Here is a 22,812-nt window from a genome sequence, read left to right on the forward strand (position 1 = left end):
ACACTTTAAAAGTATGTATTGAGAGTTTAAACTAATGTTACGCATTTCTACACCCTCTTGAAATAGGTTCTATGTATTATAAAATACTGATTATCTACAATATAAAACATAGATAAATTTAGACGGTGACTTCCACATATAAAAGTCGGGAAACTCCTTTACTTTCTCCACTTTCACACATAACATCGTCAATTTAAAAAAAAAATCGCTTTTAGGATTGTACGTAATCACGAACATTTTGAGATAAACCATCGACAAAATAGATGTATGGTAAATAATATAAGGATAATTTAGTAACATATTGCTAACAAATTGGGTTTTATTGCTTCTAGTTGTACCCTACACTAAGCAACTAAGTGGTAATACATCTTAAAATACAGTGATAATGTGTACAATATTAACTGTTTTATATACAAAGGGCCAGCCCCTCATGATATAAATAAATAACTTTGATATCGATATGGTAGGGTATTAAAGTCTGTTGTAAATATGTCTTTTGCTGTAGACAGGGAGGTGTTTTTTGCTTCCAGGTTTCTTAATTATAGATACTTTGTTTATATTCTAACACATCCTGTCATTTCTTATTGTAACAAAAGAAACCTTGACAGATATATGACTGACTTTCTTATTGTAACAAAAGAAACCTTGACAGATATATGAATGACTTTCTTATTGTAACAAAAGAAACCTTGACAGATATATGAACGACTTTCTTATTGTAACAAAAGAAACCTTGACAGATATATGAATGACTTTCTTATTGTAACAAAAGAAACCTTGACAGATATGTTAATGACTTTCTTATTGTAGCAAAAGAAACCTTGACAGATATGTTAATGACTTTCTTATTGTAGCAAAAGAAACCTTGACAGATATATGAATGATAAGGAATTGCTTTAAATTTCTTCTTTAGTTTGGCTTACAGGTTGGGACAGCTGAGATCGACCAACAGATTCCTTGTTATCCCTAAACATTGTTATGTTCCATTGAAAGATAAGAAACGAACGACACTCGTAAAGGCCTTTGAGCAGATTTTAAAATGAGATCGACAGCCTTGTAAACTTCCAACCGATGAAAGAACAAAATTTACTACTAGAGTGTTATATCACAAGGAACAAAGCATTTACTACATACAATGAAACAAAAGCTTCTATAGTTCAGCATTTCAATCTTATTTCTAAGACTAGAATGTGGCACTATTTAATCTTAATGAAACGTTCAAGAATACAGATTGAGAAATGATACAGTGAAAGCATGACTGATCAGGATGGTGATCATCGCTTTATTAAGTTTGATGTTTAGCTGCATATAGAGGACATCTGGATACAAGTGATCATCGCTTTATTAAGTTTGATGTTTAGCTGCATATAGAGGACATCTGGATACAAGTGATCATCGCTTTATTAAGTTTGATGTTTAGCTGCATATAGAGGACATCTGGATACAAGTTATCATCGCTTTATTAAGTTTGATGTTTAGCTGCATATAGAGGACATCTGGATACATCTTTATTAAGTTTGATGTTTAGCTGCATATAAGACATCTGGATACAAGTTCATCGCTTTATTAAGTTTGATGTTTAGCTGCATATGACATCTGGATACAAGTGATCATCGCTTTATTAAGTTTGATGTTTAGCTGCATATAGAGGACATCTGGATACAAGTTATCATCGCTTTATTAAGTTTGATGTTTAGCTGCATATAGAGGACATCTGGATACAAGTGATCATCGCTTTATTAAGTTTGATGTTTAGCTGCATATAGAGGACATCTGGATACAAGTGATCATCAGACTGAATATCCAATAAAATTAAAGTGTCCGCATGAACTGTGATGAATCAGACTGAATATCCAATAAAATTAAAGTGTCCGCATGAACTGTGATAAATCAGACTGAATATCCAATAAAGTTAAAGTGTCCACATGAACTGTGATGAATCAGACTGAATATCCAATAAAGTTAAAGTGTCCGCATGAACTGTGATGAATCAGACTGAATATCCAATAAAGTTAAAGTGTCCGCATGAACTGTGATGAATCAGACTGAATATCCAATAAAGTTAAAGTGTCCACATGAACCTTGATGAGTCAGACTGAATATCCAATATAGTTAAAGTGTCCGCATGAACTGTGATGAGTCAGACTGAATATCCAATAAAGTTAAAGTATCCACACTGTCTAGAGATTGAATTTGTTAATATTCGGACCACTCACGTTCAATATTTATGATTCTAAGGTAAAAGTGGAAAGAATATCTTTATACAATTAGATTTAGAAGATTTCTGTGAGCATATGACCAGAGATTTGCGGAAATATCTAATAAAGGTAAAAATATTAGTTTTTAACTTCTACAATAGTAATGGTTAAATTATTAACGTATGGTATTATATAATGTTTTAAACTTTAATTATTCACTATGTAAATTAACTTATAAAATTTAACATGAAATTTAAATAATTCTACATTTTTATCAATTATTTAAAGATTTGGAGAAAGAAACATTTTAAAGGTGATTAGATTAAACCTATGTCATACAACATATTAATTACAGAAATAAAAATCATAAAACAAATAAATTAGCAATATTAATTAGTGTTTTACGAGTAAAACTTCAGAAAATGTAAAATGTATGACATATAAATTTAATTAGAAGTTAAAAGTATAGTACCCAGTTGGAACAGCGGTAAGTCTACAGATTTACAACGATTTCCGATAGGGGACGCAGCAGATAGTCCGAAATGGCTTTGGTACAAGAAAAGAAAAACACAACTTATAATGATTTATTTCAGTACATTAAATGTGTATTAAATTGATACGTAAATAATACAACTGGGAATTGAATAATAAGTACACTGGCAGATTTAAGGTTGTGTGGGTTCTACATCCTATGTAGCATAAATTTATCAATGGACTTCTATTAAAACCCTGAGCTCTGGAATTGAGCCCCTACCTGTTTATTTATAATATAATTGTCTAGCCAAATAATGGTTTTATTTGTAAAAATAAAACATTAAGTGTGATAAATAAAATGCCAGAATATTTCATGTCAGATAATTGTATGTTATACCTGACATATATAAGTTAGAGAAAATAAAAATATGGAACTAATAAATTAGCGATATAAATAAGGTTTTTTATACATAAAATATTAGATAATGTATGTAAGGTAAATTATTGGTTATGCTGTCAAATTTGGATGCTTAAATAATGGATTTACTTAAATTACGCGTATGTGAGACAAATCTTTTTACGTGATATATGAAATACAGATTATCGGCTATATTATGATATTTGTTTCATTACGATAGTGGTTTTAATTGTAAATTACTCAATTTTTACGATACACATAAATCATTTATTAACGTAGTTGCCTCTAGTTTTACATATAAAAGAAAAACGATAGGTATTGTAGAAACTTCTGAAAGTAAAATAAATATAGAAGTCGTACAGTAAACATAAATTAAGAAACGTTGAGGTTTGTATACAATTTGATGACCTCTTGATTTATCAAACTACAGTAACACTGTGATCGGTCTGCCTATAGCATCTTTGTGACAACGCTCATCCCTAGTATCATGCTCTCTGGTAAGTCTCACTATAATGTTTCCTCGGTCCTTTTTCAGGGACTGTGAAAGATAATTTAGTATATTTGTATTTGTCTGGAATTAGCCATAAAGCTACACATTAGGCTGGCTAACTGTGCTCTGCCTACCAGGAGTATGGAAACCTGGTTTCCAGTATATTTGTAAAACGGCTTTGATGACACATTATTTTCTGTTTATCACATCATTCTTTTGAGGCCTACTCTTGAACTATCTGTGTACTCATCATAGATAACCTAATTATCCTATACCACATCTAGCAACATGCCGCTAGCAACACATCCTTTAATGTCACTTCGTGTAACTATGACGTTTCTGTTACACTCCCCAAAGCATTTGAAACAGCTAATCAGCGTGTGGGTCTGACCATAACTATTGTTTTCCTTACTTCTTGATCGAATCTGAAGTTCTTAGCGGGATTATCAAGCTTATACGTATAGATAAGTCGGTTTTACATTAACATACTACACAAGTAAGCTGCAATTTTTCCCAATAGTGGGTCACGTGATATATTCAGGAACCATGACCAACAGTGACGTGAGAAATGCGCTTGCCCTAAGACAGAATGACATTGTCTTGTGTGTGTTTGTGTGTCTGTGTTATTATATATATATACATCGCTGACCAAAATCTTAAGGCCAATGAACATAAAGAAAAAATATGCATTTTGCATTGTTAAACTACTCAACCACTTATTATGATGTTGTTGTTTTTTCAGTCTGGAACATTCCTACTTAGTGGGCCCGGCATGACCAGGTGGATAAGGCACTCGACTCGTAATCTGAGGGTCGCGGGCTCGAATCCCTGTCACACCAAACATGCTCGCTCTTTCAGTCATGGGGGTGTCGTAATGTTACAATCAATCCCACTATTCGTTACTAAAGGAGTAGCTCAAGAGTTAGCAGTGGGTGGTGATGACGAGCTACCTTTCCTCTAATTTCAAACTGCTAAATTAGGGACGGCTAGCGCAGATAGCCCTCTTGTAGCTTTGCGCGAAATTCAAACATCCAAACTTACTTAGAGATTTTCTTATCAATTTAAAAATTCTCAAACCTTTACAAACCTGACGATGACCGAAGAAAGTCGAAACGTTGTTTGCTCTTCTACGTAAAATATTTTCTCAACCCAAACGAGCCGTTTTTGCATATATAAGAGATGTGTTAGTTCGTCGACTGCAATAACACCTTACCTGTTTTAGAACTAATTACATCTGAAAACATCGTTTAACACAGACGGTTAGCCCAGCAATTTTAAATTATCATAAAATTCGACCATATATTCTTAGGTCTAAATATTATGAATCACTTTCAATAAATAAATAAAATTGAAGACAATGGCTTAAAAATTATTTACTTAGTTTATCTGATTTTATAAAACTTCTCTATTTAGAACTCTATTTTGAAATGTAAGATGTTCTTTCCTTTTACGGTAATAGCTCTTTTATTGTTTATGCACTTTCCTCGAGCTTTGTAATAACAGAAATTATCACATGCATATTATATTCTTGTACGTGGTTTAATTCTTACATGTAACGGTTATAACTTCAGATAACGTAAAGTTGTAATTAAGAATTAAATCGAAATGTTGAACAAATAAATTAACATGAAAATTTCTCTGTTACGAATAAATAAAACGACAACAAGAGTTGTTTTGGTTTTGCACTGACGCCATCTACGTTACTCTTATACATCACATGCTTAAATAGTAGAATTCTGTTTGTTTTTTTCGTGAAAAACTGGCATATTTCTGAGAAAGTTGTGGAAGAGGCCTGTCTACTTTTGTTAAGCCTAAGTTGTCTGTAGTGACTGCTTGTAATAGCAGGTAAGATTAAAACATTATTTACAACGATATTAAAATAATTTCGAAGTTTATTGATACTTATAACATTGTATTTTTCTTCTTGCAGATATTATTTTGTAACAACTGAAGAATATTAATATAGGGTTAGTAGTATTACATCAGTTAATATTAATACTAATGTTACTAAAGGAGTAATAGCAAAAGGAGTGAATGGGTGATACGACTGAGAGCTATTACAGACTAGTTCCAACCTGTTTAGATCTCTGTAAACACAAACAGTATTTTAAAAAACAAACAATAATAATAAGGTAATACAAGTGATTGTAATCTCAAGTTGAAACCGTACATACGTATGGAACTCGTAAAAGACAATCTTCTGTTAACGAACTAGTAGATTCAGCCCAGATGTGTTGAATTTAACGTGATTATTTACTACTAGTACCAGTTTGTATTGAGTGGGATTTCTCACCGATTGTATTATAGACATGAGGGTTATATATTTGTTTTTTAGAATAATTTTAATGATATAAATTGAGAAGGAACTACTTAAGACAATTTATGGCTTTTCTATCTTTTTTTTAAATATTTTATATAACCATTTAAGATTGGGTTTAAAGATTAAAAATGTTATGCCTCATAATTAATACTGCTAATCACTATTAGTATTAATTTTTACTTCCAAAGACTCTTGAAAATCTGTGCACAAACAGTTTATTCACCAAATTAATTCAGGTAGATCCAGGAATGGTGTATATAAAAGGTGTTCTTTAAGGAGCAGTAGTTTGACAAATTCCAAACTGTTGTATTGTATTTCCAGAGAGATCAAGAGAGTGTATGTGAACATATGACTTACATGTCTTTACACCTGACATAACTAATTATTTCAGAATGTCCAACAATAAAATATATGTATCAATGTATACATACACTGTTTCCATTATTTAAGGTGCTCAATAAATTGTCTACTTTCTACATTTTAACTTTCTTCTTTGGTTCTATAAGTAAATACTATTTTTGTCCAGTAACTCTCTTAATCAGGCTGCTTTCAACTAGGTCATACTAGTTTTGAAATAATTTCAAGCCAGTGTTAATGGTTTTAATATAATGTTTTAGGACAACATGGGACCTATTGGTCTGTCTCATCTGTTTTGTACTCTAAACTAAAACTATTAATAAATCAATTAAAAACAAAACAAATTAAAATGTGCTTTTATTTACTTTGTAAGACATAAATCACTTTGTATTAATTAAAATCAATCCATATAATATGAACTTTCAATTATGTATTAGATTCTTCCATCAATACTGACATATTTGTGTTACTTTTGGAATGCACATCACTTGTTATTGAAACCATTTTGGTCAATTTTATTGTCATGTATTGAAGAATCATTTTCAGTACATTTTTTGCAAATTTTATTGTTCAAAATCAGAGTTTTCATTATTTAATATTGTTTCTAAGAAATTTTAAGGACATACGTGGAAACTTTATAATCATTTCAGGTTGATAAAGTAGTTAGAAGTCAAACCATGTTATATCTTAATGGAGAATTAAAAATCTTGGAACACAGTGGAATCTAATTATGCAGTAAAGAAATTAATTGTAACAACAACCACAGAAAACAAATTGCAGTCTATAAAAAATAAAGATTACAGAATAACTAAAGTTTATAGTTCAGAGAATTGAAATGTAAACTTTGTAGTACCAATAATTTGGGAACTATCAGAACAAACCATGTTTGGCAGCACAGTTCACAAATAAAATATTGTTATAAATCTACATGTAGGGAACACGTGAGGCTGTTAGGCATTGATGAGGGAGGGAGCGGTAATCATAGCGACAAGTGCCCGGGCGGTTGGCTGCGGGTCTGTTAATTCAACGTCCGATGTGGAGCCAGTCGGAAGTTCGATCACCCACACCTGCTGCCTGCTAACAGTTTCCACCAACCTCTCGGACAGTTTCATGTGTATGGATAAAATATTGTTCTAAATCTACATTCATTGGAACAAGCATCACAAATACACAACTTGCATACCACCAATGTTTATGGGAAACCTGTGGTATGGATGAATATCTGAACTATAAATTACACCCTATAAACTTTGTAAAGATAGGTGTCCAATGGATGTCAGGTGTGAAAGTCTGTCTAATATCAAATGCAAACAAGACTTGTAATGTATAAGAAAGTGAAAAGTCAAATCACTAGAGTCCTCCATAACATTTAATACTCGGAGCACTTGCCAAAGAAGATGAAGGAAGAAATTACACACATGAAGCAATATTTCCTAGTGTTGAAGTTCTCTCTGAAAACCTAGATTAGGTAAACTTGTGTTAAGAAACTATACAACAATATGATTCCAGTTAATACACATTAAATCAGGTGAACAATGAAGTGTAGATAAAAGGTGTAATTTTCATTAACCCTGGGCAGGTGATTCTGATATACAAAAAAAATAGAATTCAGGAGTGTAATATATACAACTGTAATACTGGTCTTTCCACAATAGTTTCCCCTCGTATGAGAGAAGGGCATACAATAAACTGGATCAACACAAAAATAATACAAATCAGATGTGAGAAAATGGAAAGGTAAAAGGAGCTTTATACATTTGTCAAAGTGAATTCTACACTTTCCAGAAGTCAGCTAAGACTAAGATACAATTGACTACATTTAAGTAGTTAGCTAGGTGGTTGATACACGAGCTAATTAGAGGAAAAAGAAAATTATCAAGGGTTAGCACATACAGAAAAACCAGAACCAGTGGATTAAGAGTCAAAATGTGATATACAGTGTGGTGGTGATTAATATATAGTTATAAAAGAAAAAAAGTTACTGAAAGAGTTAGGTTGGGCAATCTTATAGACTTGGGGTTCAACTTGGAGTATATATACCCCATTGGGGTACAAAATTAGTTCAAGGAAGACACAGAACAGTAGTATCTCAGTGCATCTCAAACCAATGTTAATTATATGATATTAAACTAACTATAGCTATGTTTCTAAACCATAACAATGACTGATTGAGGTTGCAGTACTAGAACCCTATTGTAAGTATTATTCAGATAAGTTTGTGGAATATAAAATGTAATTATTTTAATGGTTTGGATATTTTTAGTGTTTGGTAAGTGGAGTACATGGGACCCTCATCTGTTTACTTCTGTTATTACGTACTTTGTGGAGTTTTAGTACAATGATGGCTTGTTTGCTTTTTTTTTTTTTTTTACAGTAAACTTGTAGCTTTTGTATCTTTAATTTTGAAATACTTTACATAGTGTATTTTCACACAATAATAATAGAAATAACACAGACCTGTGAATTTAAACTTCATAAAAGCTATTTTGATTTTAATAATAAATTTGCTATAACTTGCTTATGTAGATTTCAAACATAAAATTTATTTTTTTTCAATCACAGGAAGAATTTAAAAAAAACTGAAGTAAAAATGTACTTGGAAGAAATTATTCCTTTTCCATAATGAACAATTTTTGTTATGTTTGTTATATTAGAGTTCTAGAACAATCGATGGGACTCTCATGTTGTGATTGGTCGAGATAAATCTATAACCAGCAGTTGTGAAGAACTGGCTTACGTAAAAAGAGTGACCTGACTTTAAATGATTCACTTACTTAAAAATACATATGACATTTTGTGAAAACTCTGTGATAGAGGAAAATATATATCCTTCTGAAAGTTAGCAGACAGTGATTACTTTAACACGAGCACAACTTTCTAGACAATAAAAACATAACAGGTCTGTGTAATAGTAAACTCAAGAGAAACATTTTGTAAGTAATCAGGTGACTTGTACATATGTGCTGTAAAATGTTATTTAGCGTGCGTGTTTGTGTATAAACTTTATTTATGTGACAAATTTTTTTGTAGTATTTCAAATTATTTTGAAAAACATAAAGTAATTATTACAAAATATAACGCTAAGTTAATTGTGATATTTAGTGTTTTGGGGGTGAAGGTTAAGATGGCAACATTTCAAACTCGAGATGACCCTATGGTAAATTGTCCTTATAACAAGGCACATCGTGTATCCAGAAGCCGAATCCAGAACCACATCCTGAAATGTAAGAAAGTGAGTATAAAACCAGATTAACTGCTTAGTGCATTTGTTAAGTGTCCCTAAAGTTAATTATGTCCTTGTATTTATGTTGAAGTGTCTGTTATATGTATGGTTCACAGGATACCGTGTTTCTCCGAATATAAGACAGGGCTTATATTAATTTTCACTCCAAAATATGACACTAGGGCTTATTTTTGGGGGATGTCTTATTTTGATATATTAAAAAAATGAAGTTACAAAGTAAAACTATTAAACTAACCATTTAAAATAAACTATTATTAAACTATTAAACTAACTGATTAATACCTAAACAAATTAATTAACTAACTATTAAACTAATTAATAAATTAATTTTTTTTTTTATTTCTTTTCTCTTCCTGCCACTCTTAACTAGGGCTTATTTTAAGGGTAGGGCTTATATTAAAACTATCCCCAAAAATCACACTAGGTCTTATTTTATGGGTAGGTCTTATTATCGGAGAAACACGGTATTAATAATGTCTGACTGGATTATGTTTAAATATTTGTTTTATGTGTGATTCACAGGATATTAATAATGTTTAACTTCATGATGTGATTTTAATAAACATTATAAGTTGATTTTGTACAAAATGATTCTCTTCTGGTACATTTTATGAAAAAAAAAATTATACCTAAATATGTCAAATGCTGTACTTCATTCTATTCCAATATTAAATGATTGATTTTGATAATTATATATTAGCACAATATGAAATGCCCAGTGCTCAACACTATTACACAGGGAAATGTAAAGAAATGCTCTGTATTTATTCTATGTAACATAACTTTTGTTTCATAATAGGAAGAATCTTGTATGTTAGCCTTTTAATTTAAAAATGAAACTAAAACCACAACTCCAACTTACAACACCACGTTTTTTGACTCGTGTAAGTGAAACAATTGTATAATCTGAATATATTGTTGTCTCCTCTATGGGAACAATAAAAGAGCAGGAACTTGAGTGTGACAGTTCTAAATGCCATTTAAAATGCAGAGTAACCTTTTTTCGTCATTATATTGTTTCTCAGATGTAGTCTTGGTGTATTCCATCATGTCAGGAGTACACATAAAAATAGCCACCAAACAACCAACACAACCATCAGTTCTCACTAAATAATACATAAACAGTTACAACAAACTTATGTAGTGATAAGGCAATTTGTTTTGGTTGGGCAAGGAAAGATGACATCTGGTACAGGTGTTGAGTCAAGACTATCTCCCTCATGTTCTAAGGCAAATGTCTTGCAAAGTTAATTTCGCCCCTAGATATACTGCTGGCCAAAATCTTACAGCCAATAAACATAAAGAAAAAATATGCATTTTGCGTTGTTAGACTCGACCACTTATTTGAGTATAGCTTCGAAAGATGGAAATAAGAAAAGGGAAAATAAAAAAAACATTTTTAACATTTGATGAAATAATAATCAGTGATGTTGAGAAAACCCACTTGTAGAGAAATATATATGTAAGAACAGCTCGTTTGGGTTAAGAAAATTTTTAATGAATAATAAAAATAAATTTATATATTTAAACATCTAAGCATGCCCTCTACATTCCAACACTCAGTTACACAACCCCCCCTTTCAAACATGTGATCAGCTTCTGGTCAGTTACCTCATCCTTTCCTTGAGATCCTGACAATGACTGAAAAAGGTTGAAACGTTGTTCGCTCCTCTACGTAAAAAATTTTCTCAACCCAAATGAGCTGTTTTTACGTATATATTTTTCAGCATTTCGTAGGGAAAATGTGAACACTGTGAAATTAGCCTAAATACTAGCTGGTCAAAGGTTTAAGACCATACTGAAACGAAGCGTTAATCGGTAAACACGTAATGAAATTTAGTCACTTGTGTTCAAGCATTAGCATTGTCAACATCTTCTATGTTACATTGGGTAAAAATATGGCAAAGGCTAAAACGTTGACAGAGTTTGAACATGGCAGAATTGTTGAGTTGCAAAAGCAAGGTCTCTCTCAACTTGCCATCGCTGATGAGATTGGGCATAATAAAACTGCTGTTGCAAATTTCTTAAAAGACCCTGAGGGATACAGAATGAGAATTTCAAGTAGTCTGCCCAAGAAAATTTCACCAGCATTGAGCAGAAGGATTTGACGGGTTGTCCAGCAAGACACCAGCCAATCATCGAAGGAGATTAAGGCCCTTACAGATGCAGAATGCAGCTCAAGAACAATAAGACAGCATCTATGAGAGAAAGGCTTTGAAAACCATAAATGTCTTTAAAGGCCATGCCTCCTTCCACACCACGAAACAGCTCGGTTAAACTTTGCTGAGAAGCACCAAACGTAGGACGTAGAAAAGTGGACAAAGGTTTTGCTCTCTGATGAGAAAACATTTAACCTGGATGGTCCAGATGGCTTATAACATTACTGGCAATATAAGGATATCCCACCAGAGGATGCTTCAGGTTATACAGGGGTGTCATACAGCAGCTGGCTACATTGGCATGTTGGAGAGAGCATCCTTGTTGACTGAAGGCCCTCGCTTGTGTGGAAGTAACTGGATCTTTCAGCAGGACAACACTGCAATCCACAATGACTGCAGGACAAAGGACTTTTTGATGGCGAATAATGTGATTCTTTTGGACCATCCAGCATGTTCGCCCGATCTGGACCCCATTGAAAATGTTTGGGGGTGGATGGCAAGGAAAGTCTATAGAAATGGACGTCAATTCTTATTTTCATCTTTCCAAGCTCTACTAAAATAAGTGGTTGAGTCTAACAATGCAATGTTTGGAGGTAGATGGCAAGGGAAGTTTAGAGAAATGGACGTCAATTCCAAACAGTGCATGATCTTCGTGAAGCCATCTTCACCCCTTGGAATAACATTCCAGCCAGCCTTCTGCAAATGCATACATTGACTATGCCAAAGGGTACGTTTGTAGTTATTTGCAATGATGGCTGTGCAACTCGCTACTGAGACCTCTTGTTGGACATTTCCTACCCTGTTTAGGACTTCTTTTTGGTGTGGTCTTAAACTTTTGACCAGCTAGTATTTAGGCTAATTTCATAGTTTTCACATTTTCCCTATAAAATGCCAAAAAAGTTTATATTTTATTTTCCCTTTTCTTATTTTCATCTTTTGAAGCTCTACTCAAATAATTGGTTGAGTCTAACAATGCAAAATGCATATTTTTATTTATGTTGATTGGCCTTAAGAGTTTGGCCAGCAATGTACGTCTTTTGAAAGCATTCAGATAAATTTTCATTAAAGCTCTATTTGTGGAAACTCCATCACACACCAGCCTATCGAGAAGAAACTGTCTTTGATCCTTGTTACTGTCTTCACAGAGCAGTTCTTGCCAGATTAACATTTGAAACATAAGGTACTGAGTAAATAATTAAACTTTATTACATTTAAGATTATGTTGGTTGAGGATGGTCCTTGAAGGAGAACTGTGTTTATTGTATTTGAAATGGTTTTCTAATAAATTTACTTTTTTCAAGCTGTATCAAGATCGGCAGCTAGAAACATGTCCTTTTAATGCTCAGCATCGTATTGAGAAGGAATTAAAACAAGATCATATCATGAATTGTCCAGATCGAGCACCAGTGGACCGAGAAATTGCAATATCAGCTAATGGTAACAAACTTTTATACCACATTTTCCTTGACTTCTTTAAATATTAAATGAGTGAAGCATAAATAATACTCTGATATATACACGTGTATTCTGTATTAGCTTTTAACGTACTGAATATTATACATTAGTTTCATATACGATCTCATCACGAGCTAATTTAACAACAAAAAATTCTATTATACAAGTTTAATTTTTATTTCATTGTGTATTAAAGAATGGTTTGTATACACATGTACAGTCTTGTAAATTAATTTGAAAATATAAAGGCAATCTTTGTATTTTTAATTCATTTTTTATCCATGTTTTGATATCTTGTGAGTAATTCACAATTTTTATGCAATGCTGAAATAATTTTATTACAACACCTTTTATAACATAATGTCAAGTTTTTCTTTCACTGTGCAACAAAATATTTTTTAACTGTTACTAAAGTACCGTAATGTACTTAATACAAAATTATCCTAAATCTCACTGAATGTAATTACTGTGAGCTTATTATTTCACAAGACTTGCATCATTAACTAGTGATAACACTTGAAACTAAACATGTCTCTAATGTGCTAAGTAAAGGGTGTATAAGACAGTTTGTGGATACAATCCAAATAATATTACTGAGACAATCTAAAAATTCCACTTATTACCAGTGAATTTCTTCTTAAATCTTGATGTATTTCTTGTTTCGACAATAATATAACTTTGTAAGCCATTGTTGTTGAAATTTGAGGTAAAGATTGTTTTCCCATTTTCATTGGTTGCTTATAATATTGTTTACATTTCATAGATGATGAAGATAATAGATTCAGAGGAAATGCAAGTGTACCACCTTATCACTCCACAATTCAACATGTGCCAACTGAGAACTGGGATAATGGTAACATTTTATTGGTGTTTTTCTTATAGCAAAGTCGCATCAGGCTATCTGCTGAGCCCACCGAGGGGAATTGAACCCCTGATTGTAAATCTGTAGACTTGCCAAGTGTCTGTTTTACAGTCAGTATGTCTGGTTTGTTTTTTCTGGTTAACTATTAAACATGATAAACACTCATTCTTTTGATAAGTATACAAAATGTTGTTTTCAACTTCTCTTTTCAATTTATATATTGCGGTATTTCATACATGTGAAATAGCTAGATGTGGTGTGAAACCACAGGTTCTTGTCCCTCACATACAATAGTTAGTAAGGTGCTTCACATATAAAACTAGTTGAAATCTACACCTGTTTATCATTTAGGTGTGGTATTAAATCACTGATACTTGTCCCTCACATACAATGGTCAGTAAGGTGCTTAATGTATAAAACTAGTTGAACTCTACACCTGTTTATCATCTAGGTGTGTTGTGAAACCACAGGTACTTGTCCCTCACATACAGTGGTGAATATTACTGTTATTTGATTTATATGGTTCTGATGTCAACTGGATAAAACTCAAACTTGGAGAATGTAGTCCACATGATGCTGCGGAGTAGTGTGGCTGTTTACAAAAAAATTTTGTGTAATTTTTATTTGTATTTTCAGTTATGTCTATCTGGCTTTGCTGCCAATCTTGCAGGGATTTGGTTTTGACTACAGTGAAAGTCCTATGAACACTTCATTTTTGTGTATTAATTACAAAATTGGGGACAAAGACAGTCTTGTAGACCAGTTGATATTTGAGTCAGGGTTAAACATAAACACCTAAACAGTATGAATTTGTCTTCATTAAGGTTCTGTTAGCAGTGGTTTGGCATTATATTCCTGATCTATTGTCATAAAGTAAACAGGCCTCTTCACACTGAGTTTGAACAATTTTCAGCTGATGTAGCAGTAGTGTTTGGTGTAACTATGCTATCATCTGCATCTTAGAAAGGCTGGTACGGGTATTACCTTCTTAGGTCGTCTTCAGGTTAAGAAAGAGTTTGCAACTGATCATTGCCAGGCACGTCTTAGGAGTGAAAGTATAAATGGGGCATTGCAGGTGGATGTTAGGTTATTAATTAGTATAGGTGATAACAGCTGCTAATTGTAGTGTTTTTACTTCATGGAAGAAATTTGGAAAATGAACAGTTCTTTAAAAACTAATTCTATTAATTTACTTTTTCTGTGAATTCCTGTATGAGAAAATGTTTTCATTGTGCTGTTTTGTCTTGACATCAAAATGACTTGATGAACAGAGTTCAACTTTTATGTTCTACTCTAATGTTTTTAAATTATAAGTAGTACCATTCTTTTAAGAAATAATTGGCTTTCAAGATCTACAGTTTGGTCAACCAGATTGTATATTCAGACCAGGACGAGGTTGTGGGGAAACTGCTGGCCAACCAGATTGTTCATTCAGACCAGGACGAGGTTGTGGGGAAACTGCTGGCCAACCAGATTGTTTATTCAGACCAGGACTGGGTTATTGAATTGATCTGTCTTTTCAAACCATTCGTTGGTGCTATTGTATTGCAAAGTGTTAAGTGTATCATTCATCTCATCCTCCATTAGACTTATAGTTCAATAAGTTATAGTAACTCCATGCAGCCGTCTTTAGACACAATGGCTAAAAAATTTAACTGTTCTTGATTTTCTATTTGATTGTAGTGTTTTATAAAGGTTAGTTGCACATAACACAACTCCACAGATCTGAACTAAAATAAAGTGTTTAATAATACAATGTTAAAATAAAACTTCCATCAGAGAGACATGCTATCTACCATCAGCAGTTAACTGTACTTGAAAGTTTGAAAGTAACAAAACCATTTTGTGTAATTGTAAAAAACATCAACTCTTGAAGGTATCGTTTTTTGGTTTTGTGTGAAAGTGAAAAAACTTCTTTGTGGAGAAGATTACCTATTAAAGTAAAATAGTAAAAAAAAAAAAAAAACAATGTAATTAACAATAATTTTAAACTGAAGGAGTTTCTTCAGACGGTTCATGTATTCATTTCAGAAGTTGGCGATGATCACGCCCCAGGATATGATCCTTCTCAAGCAAACAAAAATGGAATTTTCCCAGACATGTCGTTATGTGGATTAAAACCTGCCGAGAGGAAGAAATATTATCGGGAAATGCACAAACGAGGATACAACAATGAGGAGTAAGTGTTAGGACTAAAGTTCTACTGTATGGTAATAGTAACTAATGAAGAGTAAGTGTGAGGACTAAAGTTCTACTGTATGGAAATAGTAACTAATGAAGAGTAAGTGTTAGGACTAAAGTTCTACTGTATGGAAATAGTAACTAATGAAGAGTAAGTGTTAGGACTAAAGTTCTACTGTATGGAAATAGTAACTAATGAAGAGTAAGTGTGAGGACTAAAGTTCTACTGTATGGTAATAGTAACTAATGAAGAGTAAGTGTGAGGACTAAAGTTCTACTGTATGGAAATGGTAACTAATGAAGAGTAAGTGTGAGGACTAAAGTTCTACTGTATGGAAATAGTAACTAATGAAGAGTAAGTGTGAGGACTAAAGTTCTACTGCATGGAAATAGTAACTAATGAAGAGTAAGTGTGAGGACTAATGTTCTACTGTATGGTAATAGTAACTAATGAAGAGTAAGTGTGAGGACTGAAGTTCCACTGTATGGTAATAGTAACTAATGAAGAGTAAGTGTGAGGACTAAAGTTCCACTGTATGGAAATAGTAACTAATGAAGAGTAAGTGTGAGGACTAAAGTTCTACTGTATGGAAATAGTAACTAATGAAGAGTAAGTGTGAGGACTAATGTTCTACTGTATGGAAATAGTAACTAATGAAGAGTAATTGTGAGGACTAATGTTCTACTGTATGGTAATAGTAACTAATGAAGAGTAAGTGTGAGGACTAAAGTTCTACTGTATGGTAATAGTAACTAATGAAGAGTAAGTGTGAGGACTAAAGTTCTACTGTATGGAAATAGTAACTAATGAAGAGTAAGTGTGAGGACTAAAGTTCTACTGTATGGAAATGGTAACTAATGAAGAGTAAGTGTGAGGACTAAAGTTCTACTGTATGGAAATAGTAACTAATGAAGAGTAAGTGTGAGGACTAAAGTTCTACTGTATGGAAATAGTAACTAATGAAGAGTAAGTGTGAGGACTAAAGTTCTACTGTATGGAAATAGTAACTAATGAAGAGTAAGTGTGAGGACTAATGTTCTACTGTATGGAAATAGTAGCTAATGAAGAGTAAGTGTGAGGATTAATGTTCTACTGTATGGAAATAGTAACTAATGAAGAGTAAGTGTGAGGACTAATGTTCTACTGTATGGAAATAGTAACTAATGAAGAGTAAGTGTGAGGACTAATGTTCTACTGTATGGTAATAGTAACTAATGAAGAGTAAGTGTGAGGACTAAAGTTCTACTGTATGGTAATAGTAACTAATGAAGAGTAAGTGTGAGGACTAAAGTTCTACTGTATGGTAATAGTAACTAATGAAGAGTAAGTGTGAGGACTAAAGTTCTACTGTATGGAAATAGTAACTAATGAAGAGTAAGTGTGAGGACTAAAGTTCTACTGTATGGAAATAGTAACTAATGAAGAGTGAGTGTGAGGACTAATGTTCCACTGTATGGTAATAGTAACTAATGAAGAGTAAGTGTGAGGACTAAAGTTCCACTGTATGGAAATAGTAACTAATGAAGAGTAAGTGTGAGGACTAATGTTCTACTGTATGGAAATAGTAACTAATGAAGAGTAATTGTGAGGACTAATGTTCTACTGTATGGTAATAGTAACTAATCAAGAGTAAGTGTGAGGACTAAAGTTCTACTGTATTGTAATAGTAACTAATGAAGAGTAAGTGTGAGGACTAAAGTTCTACTGTATGGAAATAGTAACTAATGAAGAGTAAGTGTGAGGACTAAAGTTCTACTGTATTGTAATAGTAACTAATGAAGAGTAAGTGTGAGGACTAAAGTTCTACTGTATGGAAATAGTAACTGATGTAATCTTACCCAGATTGTTTAACGTAGTATTACTGTATTCTAATAGTAACTGATGTAATCTTACCCAGATTGTTTAACGTAGTATTACTGTATTCTAATAGTAACTGATGTAATCTTACCCAGATTGTTTAACGTAGTATTACTGTATTCTAATAGTAACTGATGTAATCTTACCCAGATTGTTTAACGTAGTATTACTGTATTCTAATAGTAACTGATGTAATCTTACCCAGATTGTTTAACGTAGTATTACTGTATTCAAATAGTAACTGATGTAATCTTACCCAGGTTGTTTAACGTAGTATTACTGTATTCTAATAGTAACTGATGTAATCTTACCCAGATTGTTTAACGTAGTATTACTGTATTCTAATAGTAACTGATGTAATCTTACCCAGATTGTTTAACGTAGTATTACTGTATTCTAATAGTAACTGATGTAATCTTACCCAGATTGTTTAACGTAGTATTACTGTATTCTAATAGTAACTGATGTAATCTTACCCAGATTGTTTAACATTAGTATTACTGTATTCTAATAGTAACTGATGTAATCTTACCCAGATTGTTTAACGTAGTATTACTGTATTCTAATAGTAACTGATGTAATCTTACCCAGATTGTTTAACGTAGTATTACTGTATTCTAATAGTAACTGATGTAATCTTACCCAGATTGTTTAACGTAGTATTACTGTATTCTAATAGTAACTGATGTAATCTTACCCAGATTGTTTAACGTAGTATTACTGTATTCTAATAGTAACTGATGTAATCTTACCCAGATTGTTTAACGTAGTATTACTGTATTCTAATAGTAACTGATGTAATCTTACCCAGATTGTTTAACGTAGTATTACTGTATTCTAATAGTAACTGATGTAATCTTACCCAGATTGTTTAACGTAGTATTACTGTATTCTAATAGTAACTGATGTAATCTTACCCAGATTGTTTAACGTAGTATTACTGTATTCTAATAGTAACTGATGTAATCTTACCCAGATTGTTTAACGTTGTATTACTGTATTCTAATAGTAACTGATGTAATCTTACCCAGGTTGTTTAACGTTGTATTACTGTATTCTAATAGTAACTGATGTAATCTTACCCAGGTTGTTTAACGTAGTATTACTGTATTCTAATAGTAACTGATGTAATCTTACCCAGGTTGTTTAACGTAGTATTACTGTATTCTAATAGTAACTGATGTAATCTTACCCAGGTTGTTTAACGTAGTATTACTGTATTCTAATAGTAACTGATGTAATCTTACCCAGATTGTTTAACGTAGTATTACTGTATTCTGATAGTAACTGATGTAATCTTACCCAGGTTGTTTAACGTAGTATTACTGTATTCTGATAGTAACTGATGTAATCTTACCCAGGTTGTTTAACGTTGTATTACTGTATTCTGATAGTAACTGATGTAATCTTACCCAGGTTGTTTAACGTTGTATTACTGTATTCTAATAGTAACTGATGTAATCTTACCCAGGTTGTTTAACGTTGTATTACTGTATTCTAATAGTAACTGATGTAATCTTACCCAGGTTGTTTAACGTGGTGTTAATGTACTCTCAAGATGACTGGTATGGGTGTTAAAACTGTAGTTAAAATAATGTACAGAAAAAAGTTTTGACCTTCATAGGTCATCTTCAGGTTAACTTCAGGTCAAAACATTGTTTTGTTGGTTTCTCTCATCATGAATGTAGTACTTAATTTGGACAGTCTTGTTGTCTTTACTTTTTGAAACTAATCTTCTATAATTATTTCTTCTTATTAGGCTATTGCTGATTAAATGAAGATTTGTAATGTATTGAACTAATTATATATAATGAGGTCATTACTCTGATCTACATTCAGTGGAGTTTGAACAAAATGGAAACATTAGAAAATATCCAGGAAAAAAACATTCAACAAACTTTTGACTTGTGTTTGTAGCTTTGACGATGACTTAAATTTAGTTTTACGGGGTGAATTATTTATCTCTTACATTAAACACTTCTGATTTTATAGTTTGTTCATCACAACTGACAGCTGCACTCAATTAAGATAACCTGGATTTTTCTTTGGTTGCTTGATCATGTAAAGAGGTGGTGTAGTTTTAATTTTGTTATGTTGAAGGATTTTGTTTTACTGTATGTTTACCATAAGCTGTAGTAAGGTTTGTTTACACTTTTGGATTGTTCTGTTGTCTTGTTCAAACTAGCTAGTTTGTTTTTCACTGTATAGTGATTATTGTGGATTGTTAGTCTTAAGTGTTCCCTTTTCATATAATATAAGAGATTGTAGTGTTTCTTACTCAAATCATATTTGAATGCTTTAACAACTTTTCAGATTTGTCACAGCAACTGTAAGTCATCTTTTCAAAATCTAGATCTTATATTGTTTCACTATCATTCTTTAGTGTTAAGAGTACGTTGTGTGATACTATAGTTTATCCTCAGATTTCTTACAGAAACTGGTTTGTTTGTTTTTTAAGTATTATGGTCTTCTCCTTAAAACAGTTTTTTTTTGTTATCTTATCTCTATGATCATATCCCTTCCCTCCAGTCAGTTGGTTTCAAGTTTTCATCTTTGTTGTTTTATAAACTTACCTGCTAGCCTCTGTGTGTCTGTCTTGAATCCACCCTGTCAGCTGACAGAAGATCTCTTGTCCTATGAATTTCTCAGGTAAGTAACTTTCATCTCTGACTTCTTTCCTTCAGTTTCAACTCTATTTGAATCCACATGCTGTGGGTATCTTGTGGTTTCTTTCACAAATCTTGTGATGTATGGTGTACTTTTAGTGTTAACTTCTTGAATCAGCTCTGAAGTAAGTAATTTATCTTCGTTTTGAAAGAAATGGGAGGTTAGTAGAAAACGTGATTTATATTATGTAGCATTGGTTCTACAAAGTTTTTGGTTTCTTTTTTTGTTTGTGAATTAACGAGTACATAAAAAATAAAATATTCAGAATGTTTTCAGTGTGTGTTTGACAAGATATTTAAAAACCTTCTAACATAGTTCATTAATTAAGTAGATATTGTTTAAGTAAGAATTAACTTTTGTTGGGCTTTCCAGATCACAGGTGGATCTTAAGAAAGAAGAGGTCGTCACAAAACCAAAAGGATTGCGCCAACCAAGAGTTCAGCCTGAGGTGTGTCTAGAGTTTAAATATTTTATCAGCTTTTCACTGTTACAGTTGTCTCAGTTTTTTTTATATCTGGTTGGTGCATAGTTTTCCTCTGTTTAATTATGGCTAAAACTAGTTTATAACTTATTCAACTTCTTTAGTGGGAAAAAAAAGTTATATATAATAATAACAATAATACTACTAGCAATAAATAACTTTATAGAACTTTAGTGGAACGGTAAGGTTGTTTACAGTTTAAAACTTGAATGGTAATTGAAATTCTGAAGTCACTTGAATTTGATCGTTGAAATGTTGGAAACCAAGAGGTATAAGCCAAAGTAAACCGTGGCTGGCTGAACTCAATAAATATGCTTTATAGCATTTTATTTGTTTATAAATTGGTAAAACTATAATTATAGTCAGCTAACCAAAATCCTGAAGTACACTTCGTGTGGAATATTTTGTTACCTCTTGCAGATGTCTTCTATATGACCAAAGTTATTGAATGGCAAGATACTGTTTTTGTATTTGTCCTTAGTCACTCTAATCATATGTAAACAAAATCTTGTATTCCATCTAGATGTGTTGTATTTGATTCAGAATAATCAAATATTGTAGTCTGACTTGGTATTTAATCTACAATGTCATTCAAGGTTACAGTGGTGAAAATATTAACAAAATTAGTATATTTAATTTTTTGTTTTTAATATTTGTATGATGACATGCTTACATCTTGTTTCCATTACATCTGTATTGTATAATTCCATCATAACATGTGCCAAGTGTTTTCTTTCCTTTCAGGTTATGATATAAAAAGATACCATGGAGGTGAATAAACCTACTTGATATAAATGCTGAAGGGAAGAAGATAACATTTCCTAGTGTATTATTTCAAAGACAACAAGAAACTGCTTTAGCCTTCCCATCAGAAGTTGGAGAGACTAGACTATTGAATGTTGTTAAAGGAAGGTAAAAACTTAAATAGGTAGGTTGAGTTCATATCACCCAGACTTTCTGATGATCAACTGTCTTATCATATGGTATAAAATTTGCTAGTGTATATTCAGAGGTGAATGTATGTTGTAATGGCTGAGAAAGCAATATTTATCAAGGAACAAGCCAGGGAAGTGCAGTTCAACTCTCTTATTCAATCTCAATCTGTGTGTTTGTCTAGAACATGTTTATTTATGTAAATTAGCTGATTTCATAATACCTGTCAACTAAATGTCCAGATCTAGAACATATTATAAAACTGTTTAGAAAAACTTTGGACCGTCAGGCATATTTGTATGTTAACTAATGAAAAAATGTTTCTCTTCCAGTGATAATAGTGATCAAGTAATCAGATTTGCAAACATCTCATTTTTTGAAATCCTGACACATCTATCAAGGTGGGTTCTTGTATGTGGGGAGTGAATCTCTCAGGGAAGGTTCTGCATTTTATTTACCTATGGTCATCTTTGTGGTGCACCTCCTTGTTTGGTTCAGTGAAGTTTTTTTCCTTTTTCTCAGATCCTATTCCCAGTGGACCCCCCACCCCCAGTGACTATGCTCGGAAGACTCTGAACAGCAGTCTGCATACCTTTGTGTACTGGTACCTTATTTCTTCATCATGCATTTTTTGTTAGAAAAACCTTTAGGGTAACTGTCTTCCTCTTTTATTCACAAGGAATAAGAGGGTCCTGCTTTCTTTTCAAAATGATAT

At 32.4% G+C, this 22,812-nt stretch overlaps 1 protein-coding gene across 2 annotated transcripts in view; it reads left to right on the plus strand.

The window, feature by feature from the left end:
* The first annotated feature begins 5,285 nt into the window (after positions 1 to 5,285).
* LOC143246779 (uncharacterized) overlaps positions 5,286 to 22,812 on the plus strand; it is a 32,574-nt gene continuing 15,047 nt past the window's right edge. The window contains exons 1-7 of one of the 2 annotated variants that reach the window (XM_076493930.1): positions 5,321 to 5,425; positions 7,192 to 8,452; positions 9,360 to 9,489; positions 12,962 to 13,097; positions 13,879 to 13,968; positions 16,009 to 16,156; positions 21,056 to 21,131. In XM_076493930.1, the coding sequence (XP_076350045.1) occupies positions 9,382 to 9,489; positions 12,962 to 13,097; positions 13,879 to 13,968; positions 16,009 to 16,156; positions 21,056 to 21,131 (558 nt within the window). In that variant the 5' untranslated portion in view covers positions 5,321 to 5,425; positions 7,192 to 8,452; positions 9,360 to 9,381. Of the gene's footprint in view, positions 5,426 to 7,191; positions 8,453 to 9,359; positions 9,490 to 12,961; positions 13,098 to 13,878; positions 13,969 to 16,008; positions 16,157 to 21,055; positions 21,132 to 22,812 lie in introns of both variants that reach the window. The other variant, XM_076493929.1, reaches the window with a different exon arrangement.

Source organism: Tachypleus tridentatus, chromosome 3, assembly GCF_004210375.1.
Source record: "Tachypleus tridentatus isolate NWPU-2018 chromosome 3, ASM421037v1, whole genome shotgun sequence".
In the NCBI taxonomy this organism is placed as follows: Eukaryota; Metazoa; Arthropoda; class Merostomata; order Xiphosura; family Limulidae; genus Tachypleus; species Tachypleus tridentatus.